The 22880-nt window shown below is 60.4% G+C and overlaps 2 protein-coding genes across 9 annotated transcripts; both read right to left on the minus strand.

The window, feature by feature from the left end:
* Positions 1-94: 94 nt before the first annotated feature.
* MFSD10 (major facilitator superfamily domain containing 10) lies at positions 95-4959 on the minus strand. Of its 6 annotated transcripts, none has more exons than XM_011373794.2 (13): positions 4112-4959; positions 3342-3538; positions 3122-3218; positions 2781-2884; positions 2312-2402; positions 2078-2235; positions 1687-1795; positions 1472-1583; positions 1184-1323; positions 996-1086; positions 836-883; positions 667-756; positions 95-480 (listed from the first exon to the last, which is right to left on the minus strand). In XM_011373794.2, the coding sequence occupies exons 2-13, from the start codon at positions 3510-3512 to the stop codon at positions 114-116; spliced, it is 1578 nt and encodes a 525-aa protein (XP_011372096.1). In that variant the 5' UTR covers positions 3513-3538; positions 4112-4959; the 3' UTR covers positions 95-113. The 6 variants fall into 6 exon arrangements, with proteins under 6 accessions (XP_011372096.1, XP_011372094.1, XP_011372093.1 ...); XM_011373792.2 differs by having other exon boundaries at positions 2078-2239; positions 2312-2470; positions 3342-3534; positions 4112-4956; XM_011373791.2 differs by having other exon boundaries at positions 2078-2239; positions 2312-2470; positions 4112-4956.
* A 731-nt stretch (positions 4960-5690) lies between these two features.
* Positions 5691-22681, minus strand: NOP14 (NOP14 nucleolar protein). 3 transcript variants are annotated; one of them, XR_896704.2, is made up of 18 exons: positions 22312-22678; positions 20010-20144; positions 19359-19500; positions 18366-18505; positions 17826-17957; positions 16942-17064; positions 16053-16181; positions 15391-15649; positions 14380-14510; positions 13769-13854; positions 12756-12891; positions 12151-12252; positions 11426-11579; positions 9913-10072; positions 8366-8532; positions 6666-6784; positions 6383-6538; positions 5691-6154 (listed from the first exon to the last, which is right to left on the minus strand). XR_896704.2 is itself a non-coding variant. In XM_023519685.1 (18 exons), exons 1-18 carry the CDS (start codon positions 22495-22497, stop codon positions 6055-6057), a joined length of 2532 nt encoding a protein of 843 aa, XP_023375453.1. In that variant the 5' UTR covers positions 22498-22681; the 3' UTR covers positions 5691-6054. The 3 variants fall into 3 exon arrangements, 2 of the variants coding, with proteins under 2 accessions (XP_023375453.1, XP_011372092.1); XM_023519685.1 differs by having other exon boundaries at positions 9913-10047; positions 22312-22681; XM_011373790.2 differs by having other exon boundaries at positions 8366-8513; positions 22312-22677.
* Between the last annotated feature and the right edge of the window lie 199 nt (positions 22682-22880).

The raw sequence follows: 22880 nt of genomic DNA on the forward strand, positions 1-22880 counted from the left end.
GACAGCCCTCTGCTTGGCGGGGCGCTGAGGGCCGCGTTGGTGCCTGGGGGTCTCCCAGGGTGTGGTGTGTCGAGAAAGTGCACGGGAGAAAGGCTTAGTATAAAATAGTAGTTTTATTTTGTCATTAGGACACCAGGCTGACACTCTGTCGCTGAGTAAACAAGCAAACCGAAAGCCTGGAAGGTCGTGGAGGCAACTGATCCTGCTGTGCGCTCGGTGGGCGGGGCTGCCCAGGTCCCACTGGACGGACGAGGGGGAGGAGTGTCGTGGCCCCCGGGGCTGGGCCCAGGGGCACGGAGGGGTCCTGGCTGAGCCCCCCCCATTCCTGTCTTGGAGCCCCCAGTCTGGGGCCGGGCCGGCTCAGCTACTCGGCCTTGAGCGTCGGTGCTGGGGCCGTCAGGCTCCGCAGGAGAAGGAAGGGGAGCAGGAAGAGCCCCGCGCTCACGGTGAAGCAGGCCGGCGCGCCCGCCAGCCAGTACGCTGCGGAGACACAGAGCGCTGATGGGGCCCCTCGGCCACCCCGGCCCCGCTCCTCAGCCCCGCTCCTCAGCCCCGGGGCAGCAGGACAGAGCTGCGGGGCTGTGAAGTGCCTGGCACCCAACGGGCAGGCGCACACCAGGGGCCTGGCCTGCCCGGGGAGCACGAGTGCTGTCCTGCGGCTCTTACCTGAGGCGGCCACCATGGGCCCCAGCGCCCTGGCCAGGGCGCCCAGGCTCCGCAGCGTGCCCATGACCGTGCCCTTCTGCCCAGGCGAGCCTGAGGGGCAGGGGAGAGGCCATCAGGTGCCTGCCAGCCTCCCACCTGAGGCAGCCTCGTCAAGGGAAGGGCCTCTCACCATAGCCAGCGACCACGGAAGACAGGCAGGGCACCACGACAGCAGCGGCTAGCGGGGGACATCAGTGAGGCACCCATCAGCTCAGAGAACAGGGTGGTGGGCGTGTGACCTGAGGGATTCCCGGCCACGTCCCCACCGGTGGCCCCGGCCGGCCACTCACCGAAGGAGTAGAGCAGCAGCCCCAGGCCCAGCGTGGGCAGCGTGAACCCCCAGCCGATGAGAAGGAAGGCGGGGACCAGCAGCAGGATGGCCTGTGGGTGGGCACAGTGGGCTTCAGGACCCACCCCTGCTGCTTCCTGCAGAGCCCAGGGTCCCTTCTGCCCCCCACTTTTGGGGGAGCCCCCATACTTGCTTCACAGCCACGATTTCCCTGCCAGGGCTGATGCGCCGGGTGTAGGTGCCCTGGATGGTGGCCATGGCAAGACCGATGAAGAAGAACATCTTCCCCTGCTGCAGACTGGGGCGGGCGGGGGGTTAGTGCCGCAGCCCTGTGGGTGGCAGCCACCCCTGCTCCACCGTGCCACCACCCGCCCTGCCCCAGTTCCCGGGCGGGGCTCTGGGGAAGGTGGCAGGGCAGGAGCCAGCCCTGAAGCAGGGGGTCCGCGGGCAGGTCCTCTGTGGGGGCTGCTCGCCTACCTGCTGAACTGGAAGCGCTGGTGGGCGAGGAAGCTCAGTGTGAACTCCAGGCCCGAGAACAGGAAGAGGTAGAGGAAGTAGACGAGGCCCAGGCGGCGCAGGTGTCTGAGCCCTGGTGAGCAGCAGGGAGGGGCGTGAGGGGTCCGCAGTGTCCACGGTGGCGGAGGGGGGGTCGGGGGGCGGGAGCCCCACCCACGTGAGGGGCGGCGCCTTACTGTCTCCAGTGGGTGGGTCCTGGCCATGAGCCACGGCCGAGAAGCGGAGCAGAGCCAGGGGGCTGAGCAGGTCAGCAGCAGCTCGGAATCCCAGGCTGATAGATGGCGCCTGGTGGGGGCGAAGCTGGAGATGTCTGGGGGGTCAGGGGCTCCCCCCGGCAGCCTGGGACCAGTGTGACCGGAACCTGCTCTGCCCCCGCTCCTGCAAGGCCCTGGTGTCCTGGCTTCTAGTCTACCTGCCAAGCACTGTGGCCCCAAGAGCCTCTACACACTAGGAGAGGACAACTCCGCCTCCCCTGGCACCGGGGACTGGCAGACACCGGCATCCCTACAGGCCCAGGGAACCAAGCCTCCAGCCTGGGGACCCGTCAGTTTCCGGGTCCCACCGTACCCGCTTCTCTGGGGGCAGCGTCTCTGGCAGGAAGCAGAAGAGGAACAGCAGGTCGGACACTGCGAAGAGCAGAGCGAGCCACGGCGCCGTCCGCACGGGCAGGGAGGCGCCCAGCATGGGGCCCAGCGTGAAGCCCAGCGAGAAGGCCACTCCGATGACTGCCTGGGGACAAGGCCGCGTGAGTCAGGAGAGAGACCTGGGCCCCGGTCCCTCGTCCACAGCATGTGCACTCACCATGCCTCGGCTGCGGGCAGGTGGCGAGCCCAGGTCGGCGACAATGGCCGTGGAGAGGCTGACGTTCCCCTTGCTGATGCCACCGATCACCCTGGAGGCCAGGAAGGCCGCAAAGCTCTCCGAGGCAGCCCACACGGCATACGAGGTGGCCAGGCCTGCCTGCCTCAGGGCAGGGGCCGAGGGGCAGGCATAGTCACTTGACGCCAGGAGGGGCCAGAGTGGGGCTGGCAAACCCAGCAACACCCCTGGGACCCTGCCCTGTTCTGGAGCAGCCATGGGCCACTTGTGTTCCCAGTGTCCCGTGTGTGGCAGGAAGAGCTCTGGGACAGCCTGGCTTAGACACAGGAATTACCGCCCCCTCAGGCACCACAGCCCAGGGGCAACGAGGGGCCCACAGCTGCCCCTTCCCTCCCCAGAGGGCTGCTGGGTGGGGGAAGGCTGCGTGCTCCCCCTCGGTGGGCACCCGTACCAAGGACAGCAGCATCACGGGGCGCCTTCCCAGGCAGTCAGAGGTGGCCCCTGTGAGCGGTGCCGAGAGGAACTGCAGGACTGAGAAGATGGAGCCAATCAGACCTGAAAGATGGAAGTCACGGTCACCGCAGCTCAGTCTCAGTCCCCAAGGGTCTGATCACGCTAGCCCTTCAATGCCAGGCCACAGACCTTGAGCGGAGGTGGCTCTGCAAAAGAGTGGACACTGGGAGAGGGAGCAGATGGTGCCAGGGCAGACAAAGGGCAGACAAGGGCCTGGGATGGACAGGAGCCTGGGGAGCAGGGAGGAGTCTAAGGACCCCAGGGGGCTCAGGGCCATACCTCCGAACAGGACACTGTTGTACCTCTTCTCCGCTGGCATCCCGATGGCTGCAGCAAACCAGTCCACCCCTTGCTGCCATGAGCCATAGAGGGGGTCCTGGAGGACAAGGAACCATGATAATGGCGGGGGGGAGTCCCTGCTGGGCTAGAGCCCCTGGCCAGCAATTGCGGCGGCCAGGGGCATCGGGATGGGGGCAGGTGGGGTGTGGGGAGCGCTCACGTGGGCTCGGCTGTGGTTCTCGAGCAGCCCTGGCAGCAGGGGCAGCAGCAGAGTGAAGGCCAGGAGGTCCAGCAGGAGGCCGAGAAAGATCACAGTGATCACGCGGGTCTCCGCCGGCTGCTGGCGGATGGGTGGGCGCGGCGTGCAGCTCCCGCCAGCTCCCCAGCCCATGATGCGGTGGCTCGGATCCGGCCTGGCTGGGGGTGTGGCGGGTCTCCATGAGGGCACCTCTGGGTAACCCAGTCCCAGACACCTACTCTACTAAGGGAAACTGAGATTCCCAGCTCCTGTGATGACTAACCTGCAATCAGCCAGTGGGCACCCTAAAGAGAGGGCCTGCCCCGCCCTGCTGGGGTGCCCATCACACAAGGGGGTCTCAATGTGCGCCCTTCCCCCCGACGTCGGGCAGCAGGAAACTCAGGTTGCGGAGGTTGCGCAAGGAAACCGCAGCCAGTGAGGCCAACCGCCCCAAGGGGCCGGGGTGGGGGCATCGCGGCCCCGGGCAGCACCCCACCCCAGCCAGCCGCCCCGCGTCCCCATGAGGCGCAAGCAGGGAAACTCGGTAGACGGTGGAGAGCGGGACACCTGCGGCTCCGGACCGACGCGGGGGGGGGGGTCCCTGCGCCCCAGAGAACACCATCCCCGTCGGCCCAGACCCCGGCCCGCCCCGGGCTCGCCTCCCGGGCGGGGCCGCGGGACGCGCACTGGAGCTGGAGACCCCGTCCCGGACCCGCACCCCGCCCAGTCCCGCACTTCGCCCAGCCCCTCACCTGCAGCGGCCGCGCGCGCGATGGGGTCGGATGGTCGGATGGATGGACAGGGACGCGGAAGGGGCCTCGGGCACGCTGCCGGGGGCGCGGCGAGCGCGCAGGCCACGCCCCGGCCACGCCCGTCCCGGAAGTGGCGCCTTGCCGCGCTTCCCCTTCCGGCTGGCGCGCTCCCGGGCGGGCGTTCGTACTCGTCCCCTCGGCCTTCGGGCCCCTGGCCCCGCCCCCTTCCGCGAAAGAGGCCGCCGGGGGCGCCGTTCCCTTGACTGCCGGGCTGCGAAGCTTCAGGCCACGTCCGGGAGGGGTTCCGTCGTTAGCGTCCCGGCGGGTTTTGGGCCTCTTCCTGCAGGCGCCACGCGTGTTCGCGGCCCGAGGCTCCTTGCAAGGGACACTGCGGGCGGACGTCGACGAGCTTCTCCCGCCATCCATCCCGCGGTTGCAGAACCCGGGCCCTGGCAGGGGCTTGTTCTGACTGCCCACAGTCCCATTTGCCCCCCAACCTCTGCCCTAGGGGTGTGACCCTCTCTCCAAGGACCTCGGGGCTTTTGGTTCTCCGCCCTGCAAGGCGGAACGGTGGTGTCCAGCCCCGGGACCCTCCTCCCATCTTCCACGGTGCCAGCTTGGGCGCCTTACAGACACAGGCCATCACTCACGTTGGATCGACCACACACGAGTCTCTCGGTTGGACTTTCCCCTGCATCTGCTGAGCCTTAAGGCCCAGGACAGGCAGGTGGGGAAAGCGGAACGTGAGGTAAGGAGAGCAGAGGCCACCGAAAGCCACAGGCTGTAGCTGGCAGCACGCTGGCCACTGGCAGAGGAAGAGACCACAGGCAAGTGGAGGAGCTCTGGACACGAGCGCCTGGCCAGGACCACCTCCTGCTGCTTTCTCATCGAAAATTCTTACCACCGTGGCCAGCCCTGAGTGGAAGCAGATGGGGGGAGTCTGGGAAGTCCCGTTCACCTTCCACATCAACATGTGAAGCACCACAGTCCGCCCCTGGGCACCCACACACTGCTCTCTGCACTACAGCCAAGAAAGCCCATGAGCACCTGGCCTGAAGATGGGACATTCCTACGTTCCTTACCCTCACCGGGGCAGTGGTCAGTTCCTCTGGGCTGTGCCATGCTCCCCCTTTGGGAGCCTGGGACTCGAAGTGCTCCAGACAGAAGGTTAACTCCATTAGCACCTCCCACAATAGGGGGGAGGGGAGCGGCCGAGGAGAGAACACGCGGTGGATACGCATGGATTCATAACGAAATGCTAAGAACAGGCCGGTCCAGGCACCTCGTGATCTTCCCTTCGGGCAGGCCCCATCCCCTCTGGGGTCTGGCAAACTGCAAGCTGACTGACTGCTCCAGAAACCGCTGGTTAAGTGCAGGATGAAAGCGGCTCTCTTAACTTACACGCTTTCAGCCTTAACCATAACCTCTGCCTCTTCCAGTTTGTTTGGACTCGGAACTTCAGCTGCCTCCTGGGTCAGTGCGACACACCCAAGCTCCTCCCTATCCCCGCGGCTCCGGAGACCAGACCTGACACCTCAAAGCATGGGATAAAGGCACTTACGACAACGCCAGTCTTGGCTTTTAGGGTGCTTGGATTCTGGTTGATTTTTTTGATTTCCAAACTGTTTGCAAACTTCAGTTTAATTTGTAATTGAAAATATCATTTATGTATTAACGCTGAATTCTATACAGAAGACAAACATCCTTGCTTGACCAGAAACGATGCTGGCCAGAACACTGTCCCAAACCCTGCGACTCACAGGTGTGTGGAAGCTCGGTGGACCGAGGCGTTCAGAGTTTCTCATCACGCGTGCAGAAAACCGTTCCCAGTTCCAAAAGCGCACGTTGTCACCAGGAGAGACGTTTTGACAGGAACTGAGGTACAGGGACAAAAACCCACACCCCATTACGACAGCCTCCGTCTCGTCGCCTCATCTGTAGAGCTATCTTTTGAGCTTCTTCCTCTTCAGAGCCCGCCACGCACCTTCCTGTGCGGCCAGACTGTTAAAAAGTTGCTTTACTTTCCGCTTTCTCTCTGCATCCCTGAAAGTGGGAAAAAAAAAAAAGCCTGTTTTTGGAGGATTCATTTTTGGCTCCTTTTCACATCTAACTCTACAGCAGTTCAGAACCACGTGGGGCCTGTGACCCCCCACGTCCAGTCCGGAGGAAGGAAATGGCCCAAGCCCGCCCAGCCCCAGGCCCAAGGGCCGCGTGTGGGGAGCACGGTGCGAAGGCCGCCGTCCCCGGGGCCCCCTGCCCCGGCCCCCTCACCGCTCCATGGTCTCCGCGAGCTGCATCCGGGCCAGGAACTGGTTGTCCTTGCGAATTTCCCGGACGGCGCCTTTGAATTCACGCCTGTGCTTGTGCATTAGCCTTTTCCGCTCCTGCTCCTCCCTGCTGCTCCCCTGCTTCCTTCCAAACTCGAGGCTGAAAGCAGAGGCCCAGTCGGTCCCACTGCGCGATCGGCCACGACCCTGCCACCTGACGGCTGAGCCCGCGGCCTCGACCCTGGCCCTGCGGGAGCCCGGGCGCCCGGGGGAGCGGCGGCGCTCACACTTTGACCAGCCGGGGCGTGAACAGCTTCAGAGGCACCGGCTTGCTCTTCGCGCAGATGAGGGGCTGACAGTGCTGCTCCTGGGCTTCCATGTCCATCAGCGTGCCTCGAATCAGCTCCTGAAACACGTGAAAAGACGGGTGAGGGGCCCCCCCACTGTAGCCTCACGGACTCCTCCAACAGGCTCTGTGGTCTCGGGGACAGGGGACAGAGAGCCGCCTCCAGACCCTCCTGCTGTCAGTTCCCCCACCGGGCCTTCACCTCATCTGCTGATAAAGGGGTGCACAGAAGCTGTGCCCAAGGTGTGGCCGTGATGAAGCAGCACCGTCTTGCTGACGGGGGAGGGGGCTGCACGAGCGGCGCCTGTCCTCTGTCACCGCCCGTGGGCAGGACGGGAGGGTGTGGGCTTGGGCGCTGGGAAGTGGAGGCGGCTGTGCTTCCAGCCTTAGCAAATGCGACAGCGCCTTCTTCCCCAGAGAAACTCGTCTGCACGGGGCGCCAGTGACACGCCTCGCAAGGCCCGCTGGGAGTCGCACCCAACGGAGAGCCACACCATGGGGTGCCCACTGGGACCGAGCCCCCACCAGCCTGTGAGCTGACCCCCCTTCTACCCCAACAGAAAGAGCCAGACGGCCAAGACGCTTTTGTTACAGCCTTGGCTTCCTAGAGAGTTGGCTGGTGCTTCTGAGGAACTTGCTAGAAGCCAGCTCGCTGATGCTGGTTCCATTCCTTTCCCCTCGCGTAGGTGTGTCCTGGAACTCAGGCTCCCTGCACCACAGACACAGCCATCCCCCAGCCCATCTGGCAGTTCATCTGAGGTGAAATGCCCAGGCTCCACGAGGACTACATGCAAAGTATGACCAACTCAGTTCACCCAAGTCCAGGAGCCCCTGTGGTCCCTTGGCCAGCCCAAATCCCACAAGGCTTGACAGCCACTCTGCTCTTTCAACTAAATGGCAAGCCACAGCCAGGTCCATGGTAGGTGGAGGCAAGGTAGGGACAGGTGTTGACACCTCAGCCTCATCGACCTTCCACAAGATGACATGATGTCCTCACAAGCCCATGTCCCGAGGAGCTGGAGGGTCACACCGTGGAGAGGCTGGGGACGCGCGGGGACCAGTCACAAAGCTCTAAGGAGGGCATTCTAGGCAGAGGCAAGGGCACGTGCGACGGCCCTACGCGGAGGTCGGAGCGTGTGCAGGGCAGGGCCAGGCCGCCGGAGGGACGACATCCTGACAGGACCCTGTTCTGTGGAAGGACGGGGAGCAGGTACGGACGGATGAGGGCAGAGCTGAAGGCCTGCCACAGCATGGTGGCCGAGACACTCATCCGAACGTCCACTGGGGCGTCCAGGGCAGAGGGAGTGCGGCAGTGTCTGTCACCTCGTACAGGATGGTGGCACTGTCTTCAGAAAACCCACGTGGCCCAGGAAGGACCGGGGCCCAGGCCTGGCGGGCAGTGGGCAGGCAGAAGGGGGCATGTGACAATGGAACAGTTCTTGGATAAACCCCAGGTCCAGACTCGCTCGCGCGGTGGTTCTCGGAGGTTCTCACTGTGACCCTGTTTCCCATTTGTCCCTAACCTGCAAACACGGTGTCCTCGATGAGGGCTGCAACCCCAATGGCAAGAACGTTGCTCACTGGCTCCCCATCGGGACAAGGCCGAGCTGGGGCAGAGCACCCTGGGGCCAGGGGCCTCACCTGGAGCTCGCGGGGGTGACTGCGGCTGGCCAGGTGCTCTGTCAGGAGGGCTCTGAGGGGCCTCACGATGTCGTGGAAGGACGGCAGGCCACTGTACATGAGCACACAGCGCTTCACCAGGGCCAGGCACACGGCCAGGCAGGACAGCCTGCACGGGCGACAGCCAGCTTCAGGGCAAGAGACAACAATCCCGGCAAAGACCAGTGTCCCCCGAACGACCCTGAAAAGCCCAACGTGGGTAGCAGTAGACAAGCTGACACCGAGGAGAACAGCACGTGTCCCGAAGTGGGAGGCTTGTCGTGGAAATGTGACGCCAGCGTGAAAACTGGCTCCCGCTTTAGTTTCTAAATTATCTGAAAAATCAGGCAGATATGTCATGAAAATAATAACAGATTCTGGGAAAGTTATTTTTTTCATGGAAGTAATTGCCATCAGGACTCGAATAGGTTTTTCTAGAGAGAACATACAGATGGCCAACACGCACATGCAGGGGTGCTCAGCACCACTAGTCATCAGGGAGACGCACATCAAGGCCACAGCGAGACACCACCTCACGCCCAGTAGGACGGCTACCGTGGCTGCTGCCGAAAGACCCAGAAAACAGCATGTGCTGGCGACGTGAGCAACAGCCCTGTGCACTGTGGGTGAGACTGAGATGGACAGCAGCGTGCATGGCCGTGCCTCAGAAAACCAACAGGACGGCCACGTGACCCAGCAGCCCACTTCTGGGTCTGGGCCCACGAGAGCTGAAAGCAGGGTCTGCAGGTGGTGTCTGCACACCATGCTCACGGCAGCGCCACTCGGCGCGAGAACGTGGAAGCCGCCCGACCCCCTGGCGGAGGAAAGCGTACGCGAACGTCCACCCACACGAGGTGTGTTACTCAGCTTGAGAAAGGACAGGAATCCTGCCATTGGCCACATGGATGAGCCCGGGGACACTGTGCTCGTGGAACAAGCCAGTCACAGAAGGACCAACACCGAACGGGAGGCGGTGACGGCCGCGCGGCAGTGTGAGCGCACGCGGTACCCCTGGACGCGCAAACGCTTCAGACGGCAAGTTTCGTCGTGTGTGTTGTATCACGATAAAAACAACAAAAAGGCCAGTGCTCCCCGTCCTTGCCGGACGGAGTGTCGGAGCCCCACGGGAGTCCTGCTCGGACCGAAGCCCACACGGAGGGGGCGGAAGGCGGCTGCGGCTCCCAGCCCTCGAGCACGATGTGTTCCGTCCACACCGGCTGTGCTTTTTCAGCGGAGTTCGCCGTTGGCACTGTACAGGCCTCCCACCTCCGTAGCTAATTCCTAAGCGGTTTGTTCTTTTTGACGCTACCGTAAATGGGGGTGGTGGTGAGTCCTTCGCTCACGGGTGGAAATGCACTTGATGGCTGTGTGCGGACTTTCTGTCCTGCTACGTCGCCAAATTCGTTGACTGAATCTAACAGTCTCTGTCTGTGGAGTTTAGGACTCCACGTAAGTGCGTGTCACCTGCAAACGGAGACACTGGGGCACCCTCGGGTGCCAGGTCCCGGTGGGGCCCGGGCTGCACAAACCTGATGTGGTTGGCCTCGGTCTCCGTCCGGGCTGGTGGCCCACTTGCCCAGTGCAGGGCGAGGCTCCTCCTCTGCCACGTGGCCGTGTCCTCTTCATCAGACACCAGGAGCAATTCCGAGTTCTTGCCAAGGGCTCTGAAAGGGTGCACCAGAGTGTAACCTGAATCGCAGCAGGACAGGGACAGGGACAGAGAGGGCCTGAGTGTTACTGGGCTCAAAGGCACCAAAGCCTTTAGCAAGTTCACTCTTCACAAACGCGCTGCTTTTTACTGTGCAGATAGATGATGACGGCCTCAGCGGGCACTGGGGCCACGCCCAAGAACAGACCAGGTCCCTGCCCTCGCGGGGGAGACAGGCCGTAAACGCCACCGGATGACGCGGATGGAGCCGGTGGAGTGTTAGAAGCCGTGAACAAGGGAAGCAGCGAAGGTTAGGGGTCAGTTGGGAGTGCAGGACACGCCCTGTCACCCAGAACAGCAGATGTGGCGGAAGGAGCGGCCGGGGAGGGCAGAGGGCCTGCTGTGGTCTGGGCTCAGCACAGTGGGTGGGTGAGCGAGCGGTGACCGGGCAAAGGGAGAGGTGCAAGTGGCAACAGCAGTCCACCTGCCCACTGCCCGGCCGTGTCCGGGACGTTCCGTACTCTGCCCTGACATCCGTCTAACGACAGGCTTCCCTGGGCATGACCCCGCCTGTCCTGTGCCTGCCACGCAGAGTGCGTCAGTGCGGCCAGCGCGGAGCCACACGCAGGACGGTCCCGTTATGAGGTTACGCGGAGAAGGCAAAAGGACAGGCATTTAGTGCGCACGAGGCACAGTCCCCAAGGTCTGGAACAGCTCTGCCCCACTGGCACTTCCGAGGCAGACAGGCACAGCCGGCCAAGGGGACAGAGGCCAAGCGCAGTCTCTCGGTGGTCCCGAGGGGGGAGCCCTGTGTGGGGGGAGCTCTGGAAGGCTGTGGTCTGCGTCGCGGGGTGCCCGGGGGAGTGGGGAGGGCCGCGCTGAGAACAATACAATCAAGAGCTGAAGTGCGCCCCAGAACCCTGCCTTTGAGTTGCTCTCTTTCCCAAATCCCAAGACCAGAGGCGCGCAGAGCGGTGCCCGACACCATGGGGGCCATGTGGTGCGTGACAGTCTTGCTGCCACACAAAAAAAGCAAAGAATGAGATAAATCTCCACTGTGTAGTTTACATGATTCAAAACGTAAAAACACTGTCATTGCAATGCACGATCAGTGCAGTGCAGAGCGCTGAGACACTCTGGGCTGTCCCTCACGCAGAGCGCGTTTCTGCTGACTCCCCATGTGGCTCCTGGCTACCGATTCGCACCCAGGACAGAGTCCTGACCTCTTCGGAATGTGGGTGTGCACACACGTCCACACAGAGAAGAGGCTGAGCTCTGCTTTCCCACCTTCCCGTATTCTAAACTTTTTACAGCGCGTATGAGTTACTTTCAACAGTCTTTTAAAAAACCCTGAAGTACGATATACTCGAAGCGGCAACCTCCGATCGACTCACCCGGACTCTGGCTGTTTGGAGCTGCTATGTAAAGGATGCCCAGGAGAAAGTTAATCAGCTCAGGGACGAACCTCCGAGACAGAGACACGTAGTCCAGGAACACGCAGCACACGAACAGACCCTTCACCACGTCTTGGAGAGACAGGACGGGGCACTGGTGGAGGAACGGGGCTCGGTGACCGGCCGGGACGAGGTTCCAGACACCACATGGGGCAGACAAGCTGCTCCTGGGTGAGCTGTGTGCTCGAGGTTGCCAACACGGGAGGGGGAGCTGCCGAGGGGAACCCCTGGTACGGAGTCGGCCCGGAGGCGCAGGCACAGCTTCGTGGACACTAAGACGCCCCCGGGGCTGGGGGTCACAGTGAGCACAGCAGGTGCGCCCAGTCGAGGGACGGAGCCCTGTGGGCCTTTTTAAGCCAAAGAGAACAGAACCCCTCTCGGACCCGAGGCCTTCTCCACTAACTTGAAAGGCTGTTCCAGGTGCTAAACCTGACTCCCGCCTGGTCAGGGGCTGCTGCAGCCGGCTCTGGGAAGGAGCAGGGCCACCTCCGACTGGGCCACTGCCTTCACAGGCCCCCTAAGAGGAGCTGCGCTTGCGCCCGGCCCAACAGTCAGCCTCCAGATCCTGACTCTGACCCAGCTGTGCTCTCGCTCAGCAAGGCCCGGGGAGACACTGACTTTGATAGAGCGCGTCTGACCGCCTACGTGTGCGCGTGGGGACATACCTTTGTGAGCAGCTGGCTGAGACACACCAGCGCAGGCGTCACGACGGGGTGCCGGAAGTCAGAGGTCGGAAATAACATCCCAGCAATTTTCAAATAAATGAGCTGCCGAGAAAGTGTAATCACACAAATCAAAGCAGGGGAAACGAAGTTTGGAATACCGCCTCTTAAAAAGGCTCAAGAACAAAACAGGTTTTGAAGCTCCTGCAATGCTGTGCTGTCATTGGCCTTGTGGCCAGGGCCAGGGGCCCCCCGGGAGGCATCAGCATCCCTCGGCTGCCGCTCCATACCCGCTAGAGCACCCCCACTTGCACGCTACGCACAGCTGGCCCCTTCTGGAACATGTGGGGTTCTCTAGTGGGCTGTGGGAGGCACAGGGTGGAGCTGCACTGCCCGGGGAGCCAGCAGTGTTTATGGCCCCAGGCCCGGCCTGCTGTACCGGGGCATCAAGTCCACGGCTTAAGTCGCTGCAGGTCACCCTGGAAACTCTGGGGATGGGCCACCTCCTGCACCCATGCACACTGTCATCAGCCCTCCGTGGACACCAGACAGCACTGGGCTCCTGGCAGCTGCCGGCCTATGGCTGGGCAAAGCGAGTCCCAGCTTACCACGTCCAAGCCCGGAAACACCGCCCGGCCTTTCGCCTCGACCATCCCTTCCATCTCGTGCATGGCGTCCCGGAGGACGAACTTCATGCAACTGCTCGCAGATTCAGGAAACATCTGGCACAGATTATACAACTGCCTGTGGATCAGACACTCGGGTCAGGGGAGAATGACTCCAGACACCGAAACACAGAAGACCTCCCAACCTCCCAAGCTGCCGTCTTCCTGTGACGTCAGCTGCTGACGGCACACCTGAACCGGAAGCCCCTGAATGAGCTAGTCTACCCCTCACAGGCATCTGGCTGGCCTTCTGGGAGCCAGAAGACCTTTGTGACTGTATTTGTAATAACTTGTCCTCAGACTTGCCACTTGTCACCATCCGGCCAGAACCTGTAGCGGGGTGGCCACAGGAAAGCTCTGCTTGTGGTCACAGGACCGTGAGAGTGTGGTCCATGCGCCGATGTGGACTGGTGCTTCACGGATCGCTCACCAGCCCTTCTGACATAGTAGGAGCTGCTGGGCACCACGGGGCCACATGCTCTCACTGGCCTACACCTTCCCCCCGCCGGGGGGGCCACGAGCCAGCACGTGGGTCTCTGCCTCAGGGGGTTTTTGCTGCGGGGAGGGTCTGGGACCAACTGCCGACCCTGCACAGGGCAGGACCAGGTGAACAACAAGGGCCCGGGTCACCTGAGCCTGCCGGGTTCCACTGTGGCAAGGCCTGGGGCGACAGCAGGCTGCTGTCTACTGTGCACTCCAAAACCCTCAGTGCCCCAGGCAGAGCTGGAGAAGCCGGCGAGTGAGAATCAGCCGGCAAACACCGGGCCAACCCGAAGGGCCGCGAGGGCCTCGGAGTCGCTGTTTGTCACTGAACCGTCTACCTCTAGGGGCCGGGAGCAGCGGGCTGCCAGCGAGGCCAGTCACGAGGTCAGCCTTGAACGCTCGGCCAGGTCTCCTCATGACCCTGACCAGGACGGAACCGTCCAGCTAGCTGGCTGCCCACCCGCTTCACTTACACGACCAGCTTGTCGATCGTTCCGAGGGCCGGTGGCTCGTCCGTAGCCAGATCTCCAATGTACTCCAAAAGGAAGCCGAATAGTTTCTGCAGGACACAGAAGGACAGTCAGTGCTGCCCTCGAGGTCAAAGCACAAGCAGGCCACGTGCCGTCACCCAGGCTGGCTATAGCGGGACGGGCCGCCGGCAGCGACCTGCTGGGTCCCGGGAGTGGTGGACACCAGGTCGGGTGAGGGTCTGCGATGTGGCGGGCAGCAGCCAAGCCTCAAAACGCAGCAGAGGACGCACCCTGGGCGTGGGCTGCTTGGTGACTGTGGCAGCCGCCGGGAGGGGCCGGCAGGGGCACGGACGCTGGTTTCCTTGAGTCCAGCTTGGCCACTCGACGGCCACGAGAGGCAAACCCGCCTGTGAGCTGCGGCGTGCGTGTGGCCTCCTGCCGGCTCCGAGGTGACAAATGTCTGGGCTCGGCTCCCACCCACCCCGGCCCCCCGCCTCGCACCCTGTCCACCCACGCTGTGCGGCAGGGCACGCTGGGCGAGCGGCCGCTCTGGGCACCAGGCCCTCCCGCAGCGCAGCCCCGACACGCTGGCGGCTCCGTGGTCCCCCGCGCACCTCTAGCTTCGCTCTGTTCCCCGCCGCGAGGCTTGGGTGGTGGCATTTCTGGATTCTTTCCAGCACCAACAGCTGCTCTTCCGTCGGCCTTCCGGATAACAGCGATTTCAGGTCCTCGCAGGCTTCTGGGGCTGTCAAGATAGTGAGAACAACTCTTGTTCCTGGCAACGGAAGCTCACCCTCAGGCGTCAGCAACGTTACTTCTTTTGCCTTACTGAGGGACGAGCCAACCCACTGGTAAATACTGCATCACGTCTCTGGCCACAAGGCTATGTGCACACCTGGTGCGTGCTCCAGCGGGTCCCAGGTGTCAGGGCTGGGCGTGGGCACCGAGCATGGCCTCCGTGGAGGACGGACCTGCAGCCCATCTACGGGGAACCTGCCTGCGCCCCAAGGCGAGCCGACAGCACCAGGCTGTTCAGAATGAGCCGGAAGGAGCCACACGAGCAGAGCAGTGTCACCCCCAGACCCCCACTGACCGGAGGCTGCTGTCACGCAAGCCAGCCTCACCCGCGAGTCTGTCCTCTCTGGAAACAACCTTAAGCCAGAGGATGACGTAGGACTGTGTACGAGAACTGGACGATTTCTCTCTGTGTGCCCGAGAAAGCGACAGCCTGTTCTACGTAAGATGTTCTGTGGCCGAACAAGAGTGCCCAGGTCTCTGTGCTGGGTCTCTGCGGCGGCCACCTGCCCACCGCAGAAGGCTGACCTTTAAAAACCGGCAGGAAGACACGTCTGCGGGGAGCTGTGTCTGCCCTCACCCTGCTGTGGGCCCACAGAACTGTCTGCGGTACCGCGGCCAAGGCTGACAGTCGTGCCAGGCCCGACAGGCCCCAGGACACACCGGACAGATGCTGAGGAGGTGACTGTGCCCGTCTACCAGCCAGGACTTTACAGACAGGGCGTGCCGAAGCGTCCAGAAGGGCACCCTCAGTCCCCACTACCCCGCGAGGCTGACTTATGGCCACGCTGAACGTGATCGCGAGCTCTGAGAACCCGGCCAGCCGTCACCTGCGAACACGTAGGGCAGCTCGGTGCTGGCGGCTTCCCCACTGCCGCCTGGCGACACGTGCCCAGAAGCCCGCTGCTGCGCCTGCCCTGGCCGCTCGCGCTCCCCCTCGCTCTCTCCGTCAGACTCCAGGTCTGAGTGGCCCTCTGAGCCACTGCTGTCCTCCGCATCGTCCTCCGTCGTGTCCTCGCCCGCATCCTCTGCGCTCTCACGGTCGCCGGCCTCCCCGCTCTGCTCTTCCTCGACGTTCATCTTTCCGTCCTAGGACAGAATGCGGGCGTCACGAGCCGGGAGACAGCGGCTGGGCTCCCGGCGACTACGCCGGCTGTGCACACGCTCTCGCCCCACGCTGCGTCTGTCCACTGGCTCGGGCCTCCCAGCCCACCCCCTTCGATGACGCCCTGACCTGCAGGGGCCACAGGCCCGGGAACCATGTTGCCCAAACCCTCCTCCAGGACACGGGGCTCCAGCAGCCACCACCAGCTTTGGGGACAGGGGACAGTGGGGACAGCTGGTTTCCTGGCACTTGGGCTGCACCTGGAGGTGGTGGGACCCCAACATCTGGGATGTTTACAACTTCCATTTGTGATAAACCTATTAAACAAAATCCCAGAAAATGTGTTTTTTTTTAGATTAAAAGGGAAAACCAAGGCAAATGTCTTACTTTGTAGGACAGCAAACGCCTGTCATCTTGATCTAGTATGAAGCCATCACTTAAGTCATCTGCTGACGTATGTTTGGGTTTAGTATCTTCATCCTCATCCTTTCCACGCATCCTTCGGAGTCTGTCTGCCTGAGCGGGACAGAGAGGACTCGTGAGCCATGCCCGTCGCATGCGTGACGAGGAGGCAGGCCACCTGCTCTCCTGCCAGTCCACCGTGCCCAGCTCTGCTTTCAGGCTGGGTCAGACGTGCAGATACATGGCATCCTTTGGAAAACGCTAGTTAACAAAAATAACAACAAATACTGTGGCAGAACTATTCTCCCGTCACCAGGAAGGCGAACCTGTCACCTGAGGTCCCTCTGGCCAAACGCGCCAGCCTGCCCGACCCTCGCTTGCCGATCTGTAGCGTGGGGGGACGGATGGCTCGCAGCGAGGCCCACCATGGGCCACGGGAGAGCACGTGGCGGACCCGGGAAGAGGCCCACGATGCAGCCACAGTGCAAAGGCCAGGTGCGGGACAGCATGTGTCTTTCAGTTGTGTTTTAATATAATGAAACTTAAAAAAAAGTTTTTAGGGCACAGAAAAAAGTGAAGAAGGCAGAATACTATATTGTTAGCAACTGTTTTGAGGTAAGAGGTCTGTGTGAGTTGTCCATTTTATATATGGTGTATCTGCCTATTACCTATACATTTTTGCCCTTACAGTCCAAAAAAAATACATTTATAGCAAAATAAAAAAACATTAAATAGCCTCAAAAAAATCCCTGATTCAAACCGAGTGTCTTCGTCTCGCCTTACAAAACAAAGCAGTGAGGCCTGAGACGAAGGTCGCAGAGGTCCCCAACACGGCTGGGGCTCCCCAGTGCCAGGCTGTCACCGTCGCCCGTACCTCCAGGTTCTTGAGCCGCTCCTGTTCCTCCTTCGCCAGTTCCTCTTCCGTTTTCATCCTGTTCGAAGGCTGTGCCTTCATTTCAAAGCCAAGCTCACGAACCATCACGTCGTATGCATCAGGCTAGGGCAGAAAGGAGGACTGTTTCATCCCAAGTAGTTTTTTTTAGGAGAAAAGGCCTATGCGGCTCACTAGCTTCCTGCACGTTTTACTCGTGGCTGACGCCATCACGGAAGCAGCTGACCCCATACCCTGAGTCTTTTCTTCTGGGGGAGAAGTTGTTCTCATCAGACTTGAGGATATTTTTAGGTCACATAGGACTCTGAACTTCTAGAAAGTTCTCCTCAAAATATATCTACTCTATTAAAACTAAACACTGCTTAGCCAGGTGTTAAGCCCCCAAGGGAGAGCTCAGGTGAAGATTACAGCAACGGCGGGGTGACTCACAAAGCCCCCCCAACAGCCACATGACCAGGTGAGAGCCTCATTATTTCCCAGAAACCAGCTACTCAAACAAACGCAGCTTTGTCAGTGAGTGGGACTGAGGGGGTGCGGTGGGGACCAAATGCCGTTCGCAGGGGAGACAAGTAAACGAATTAATTCGAACCCGGGCTGGCGGTCCCCCGCACTGGGAAACTGCCATGCTCTTTAGCGAACGTTTTTGAGTGGACGCTGAAGTCACCTTTAGTCTACTTCCACCCTGAGGCCACACCTTTCAGATGACCTGCTAAAAGTTCTGCAGAAACTTAGGTCCTAACAGAAACGGGGACCAGAGGTGGTAACGCCAAGGCCCCAGGCCAGGAGGACGCCTGGTCATGGCTTTTTCTCTAGAGAAGGTGGTGTCCGCAGACGTGCGCTCGGCGTGCGCCCGCACCACAACCCACCGTGGGTTTCTCCTGCTCTCTGTTCCCCGGCTTGGGCGCCCTGCGTGCCAGGAGCGCCCGGATCTCCCGCCAGTCCTGGTCCAGCTTCTCCGTGAGCTCCAGGGCATCTTCTCGCCGGGCTTGTCTCTCCCTCTGGGAAGGAAGCAGAGCGTGCACCGTGACTGTGAGGCTCTGGCCACAGCCGATGCCCGGATGTGCCAACGGGAAAAAGAGACCGTGGGGATCAGTGTCCCAAAAGCAAGGCTACGGAATCCCATCAGACGGCGCTGCCTGCGTAAACTACAGACGGCGCTGTGGGCGGAATGCAGTGATGCTTTGCAAATCTGGACACACGTCAAAACATGGAAACCAACCAACCAACAAAACCCAGAGCCACAACGAACCACCAGCAGTACATACGCTTGATGAAGCTTAAAATACTCCTGTTCGAAACGAATGCTTTTACTGAATTCATAGAAAAGGGCAAATCCGGCTGGGAAATGTGCAGGGAGAGACGGTGCGAGAACACACAGGGCCGAGTCTCTGCCGTGACCAGCGCACCTTCTCCCGCTTCGACTCCGCGATGAGCTCCTCGATCAGTTCTTTGCGGGATCTGGGTCTCTCCCCGTCCTCGCCCGGCTGTGGTGCCGGCTTCTTGTGAAGGGGCTCGCCGCCTCCAAAATGCGCCGCCGTCAGCTCGGCTGCAGACAGAGCAGAAAGTCTGCTGTGAGGCCGGGGCACCGCCCTCTGCCAGTTTCCCCAGGTGCGGCCCTGGGGACTGACCCCAAGTTCAAGGACGACGCCTCACACCCACCACGGGCCTGAGACCCCAGGCACAGTGGCGCCTCAGCAACACCCAGGACAAGCCACTCGCAGGAAACCCAGAGCCAGAAAACCACCAGCTGGCCATACCCCAGGGAGTGGGAACACGGCTGGTTGCCAGGGCGTACAACAGAAATCAAACACGGGGAGGATCACCGAATTGGAGCACGGTAAAACCCTTTAAAAAATCCCATTCCTTGGATGAGAAAATAGAGGCTGAGATGTTAAGTGACTTGCTCCAAATCTCATACCAGTAACAGAAAGCCTTTTAGGCTTTTTTTTTTCTAGCTGCTACCTGTCGCTTTCTAACTCCACCAGCCATGGGGCGGAGCTGGGGTCCACAGTCTTGCACCCCCACCACGGCCATTTGGTACTTTCTCGTTGAAGCTGCCACAGGGTTACCTCCCTGCCACACCTGTGCAGGTGGACAAGCCACCCTGTTCCTTTGAGCTCCTGGATGAAATGAGCTAGGGTGAAGTTCAAATAAGATCGGGGATATGAAGTACTGTCTCAGCCTGCAAAGCCACTGTCTCCTTATCGACAGCTACAGCTGCATCTGCATACTCACCTTCGTAAAGTCCTAAAACTAAAACAGTAAGACGCCTGTTTCACATGGAATTTCTTGAGACTGATGATCTGTGACACGTTACCCAAGGATATTTTTCAAGGTCTCCAAGAAGGGCAGGAAGAAAGTCCGACGCTGAGCAGACTGCCCCCGTTCCCAGCCCTTACCAGACAGGGCTCCCCGTTCCTCGGCGTCACTGTCGCTATCAACAATGTCATTATGCTTTTCGATGTCTGCCAAAGACTGGCCGTAATGAGTTAATTCTTCATCTTCGTTTAGGTTGTAGATGTTTTTTTTTTCATGTTGCCGCTGACAGAAGAGAAAAAAAAAGTCTGTTTCCTAAAATTTGCACATCCCTTTAATAGCAAAAACTAAGTATTTTCTATTACTTGTGCAACACGACAGTGTAGCCCAAGCAGCTTTAAGATTGTTCTCGGTTATCTGAGTCATGATTCACTATAAACAGAACCCACAGAAGGCAAATAACTCGACAGGTCGGGCTAAGCTTCCGGTACGTCACACAGCTTTACGTTCCGCTATCTGCTCGCTCTCCACCCGTCCGAGGCGAAGGCAGCCTCTTTAGTCAAAACTCTGGGACACAGCACTGCCATGCACGCTGGTCGAGCTGCTCGTCCACCCAGCTGAGATCCGCAGAAGGCTGCGTCCCCTTTGGCCTGGCCAGACCAAGGACAGGATTTAAGGTCCCCCCAGTGTACCCAGTGAGCCAGTGCCCACAGACCCGCGGAAACTGCCTTCTCCTTGTGCTTGACTTCTGTGTGAAAGGGCGGCCGAAGGTACCTGCCAGCTGTTTGCCATACCTGCTGTTCCAGAGCGAACCTCTTCAGCATCTTCTCCTCCAGGCTTACGTTGCTATTGTACTCCCCAAGGCGCTTATCCACGAACACATTGGACTTATCCCTCTCCTTGTATTCTTTTAGTAAAGTCCGGCAGCGCTACAGGAGAGATGATAAACAATTGCACAAGGGACCTGGCACTGCGCTCCGAGGCTTGGTGACCTGAGTTCCCAAAGGGGAAATGCTCCCACAGGGGACACAATGGCTCTAATGCGTTGGAAGATGCATGCCACCTGGCCATTTTGTGTGCCTCTGGCCACCGAAACCAAGTCCACCCACCCGAGGCGAAGAAAAAAAAGGGGCTCTTCTGCTGGCTGCAAAGAGAGTCCTTGACGGCTGAGGGGACCTGGGCTGCTGCAGTGCAGTGGAGGCTGAGGACCAGGGCACCTCAGTGCTTCTGTGCCCAATGTGAAGGTTAAAGAGAAATGACAGCCGCCGGACAGAAAGCAAGACTAAGCCCCGAGAGGCCACCGCACCAGGCGAGGAAGCTGGCGGTCCTGGCTGAGAGGATGGAAACACTTTCCCCAAAGCACCAAGGTTCTACTAATTCCTCCAGATGCCTGAGCTTCTTCTGGGGGCCGAGCACCAGGATTCAGAGGAAGCAGCGAGGCTGGCCGGCCTCCAGCCCTTCCGCCCCCAGCCCTTCAGCACTGAGGAGGGAGCTGGACCCGTCAGACACCAGAGGCCCGAGCAACCAATGTCACTTAGGTGTGGGGCTTGGGAAAGTATCAGAGTGATGACTTGGGCTCACCCTTGAGATCTGGAGAATAAGAAACTTTTTAGACAAACTGAGTTGTAAAAGGCAAAACAAGGACAATAGGTTCGGGCCAGCTTGTGAAAGAGTGACAATGACAAGCTGAGACATTCAGGGATGATAGCTACCGTTTAGAGAATCCTTACTGTGCTAAATGCACGATCTTACTCGATTCTTACAACCACCATGATCGATGAAATGTGTATTATCCCCACTTTAGAAATAAGAGGACTGAGGCTGAAGTGAACACAAACGTCTGTTCTAGAGCCCACACTATCTCATCCCCCACAGCTGCCCTGGGCTGCGTAATGGGAGACTTGTCGAAATCAATGGGAAGTTTGTCTTGTTTACAGTACATACTGCCAGCTCCATACTTGCAGTAAGGATGACATCTGATTCAATTTGAAGACCAACTGGATCGCACACTGTGTAACAGAATACAGAGCATGTGCCCTTAAAGGCAGCGGCCAGAACAGAGCTTAAATGTAAGTGCTCAGTGGAGCATAAAGTCTTCACAGACGCTAAAACCCAGTGCAAGCTCCAGCCCTTCCCAGCGGTATGTTAGGAAATTCACGCGTCATTTCTGTGCCCTAATTTTTTTTTTTTTACCAACCTACTAATGTGTCTTCTTCAGAGAAACAATAAATATTGTTCAACAAACCAATGAATAGGTAGGTCTTAGAAGCTGCATATAGAATGCCACTTGTAGAACTGAACTTGAAAGGTACAGAATACTCTGGGACCATCAGCACAGGACAGATAAAAGCTGTGACACTTTCCATAGAAGGTAGCATTTCAGTTACCCCGCAAGGGACAAGGTCATGTGCTTCAAAGGAGAGATACCCTCATTCTTCAAACATCTATTGAGCAACCTATGTAGTCCATTATTCTGTGAAGAAAAAAGATCTATGGTCCCTGAACCAGTAGAGTTCAAAGTCTAACAGAGGATGCCATGGCAGCACAGAAGTGATGAACTCTGCCCGAGGGAGCTGGATGAGGAGTCCCACGTGTGCGGGACGGACAGTTTTCCAGGGGAAGGTCAGTTTTCCAGGGGAAGGTCATCCTAGCCCATGCAAAAGCAGAGACGTCAAGATAAGAACAGTGACTGGCGCAGGAGGTATATGCCCCATGACACCAAGCTGTCCCGCACACTGTCCTAAGGACTTTAAAGGGACACATTTGATCCTCCCCAGAGCCCTACGATCTCCGTGTCACGGATGAGGAAACTGAGGCGCGGGGAAGTAACCAGCTTGCCCAAGGCCTCCCAGCTAGCCACTGTGTGGCCCAAGTCCTGGCCGTCCAGCTGCCGAGTCCAGCTGCGCAGAAAGAGATTCAGACATCACGCAGAGGCGCGCGGTGGTCAGGTTCAGAGTCGAGAGACAGAGAGGCCGGGCGGGGCGCTCCCAAATGAGCCCGCAGGGGTAGGCGCCGTCCCTGCTCTCACGCGCGGCCCGGGACAGGGGGCGTCCATCCGGGAGGGGGTGCCCACTGGGGCGGGGGGCGCCCGCTTACCTTCTGGATGGCCCGCGCGCGCGACACCCCAGGCAGCCCTACGTCGTGGCGCGTCTTCCTGCCCAGGACCTGGAACTTCTGCCTGTTGACTTTTACTTCGAACGGGTTTGAGTTGGGCCTTGTCCCGCCACCTCGCGCTCCCGCCGGAGTCTTCGTGCGCGCCCCGGCCGCCCTGGCCTTCCCCATGGCGTACAGTCACCGCGCCCCAAGGCGCCCGACCCTGCGCGGCCTCTGAGACCCGGCGGCGGCGAGCCCCAGGCAGGCGGCGGAGAACGGGTTCCTCCAGGAAACACGTGCGGGGACACTGGAGCCGTCCCCGCCCTCGTGTCGCGATAACTGAGTCAGCGAGAAGAAGACCCATGAGGCTCGGCCCACTCGCCTGTGCGCCGAGCGACTACAACTCCCAGCAGGCCACGCTCGCCCGCGAGCCGCTTCCTCCCCGCGCGGGGCCTGCTGGGAGCTGTAGTGCCCCGCGCAGCGCCGCAGCCACCTCAGGCGCGGGCGAGGGGCGCACTCACACTCCGCCCTCTGCGAAGCCGTTAGCGGGTAGCCGGCCGCGGTGCGAGCAG

The sequence above is a fragment of the Pteropus vampyrus genome, unplaced genomic scaffold (genome assembly GCF_000151845.1).
Source record: "Pteropus vampyrus isolate Shadow unplaced genomic scaffold, Pvam_2.0 Scaffold231, whole genome shotgun sequence".
NCBI classification, from domain to species: Eukaryota; Metazoa; Chordata; class Mammalia; order Chiroptera; family Pteropodidae; genus Pteropus; species Pteropus vampyrus.

Coding starts and splice junctions, on each gene's coding strand:
- MFSD10 (XM_011373792.2), bottom strand. CDS start 3,512: ATGGGCTGGGGAGCTGGCGGGAGCTGCACGCCGCGCCCACCCATCCGC. Junction 2,885..3,121: donor CAACAGTGTCCTGTTCGGAG/GTATGGCCCTGA, acceptor TCCATCTTTCAG/GTCTGATTGGCTCCATCTTC. Junction 1,584..1,686: donor GGACCCACCCACTGGAGACA/GTAAGGCGCCGC, acceptor GCTGCTCACCAG/GGCTCAGACACCTGCGCCGC.
- NOP14 (XM_011373790.2), bottom strand. CDS start 22,497: ATGGGGAAGGCCAGGGCGGCCGGGGCGCGCACGAAGACTCCGGCGGGA. Junction 17,958..18,365: donor CGGAGTCGAAGCGGGAGAAG/GTGCGCTGGTCA, acceptor CTTCCTTCCCAG/AGGGAGAGACAAGCCCGGCG. Junction 17,065..17,825: donor GAGAGCAGGAGAAACCCACG/GTGGGTTGTGGT, acceptor TTTCTGCCCTAG/CCTGATGCATACGACGTGAT.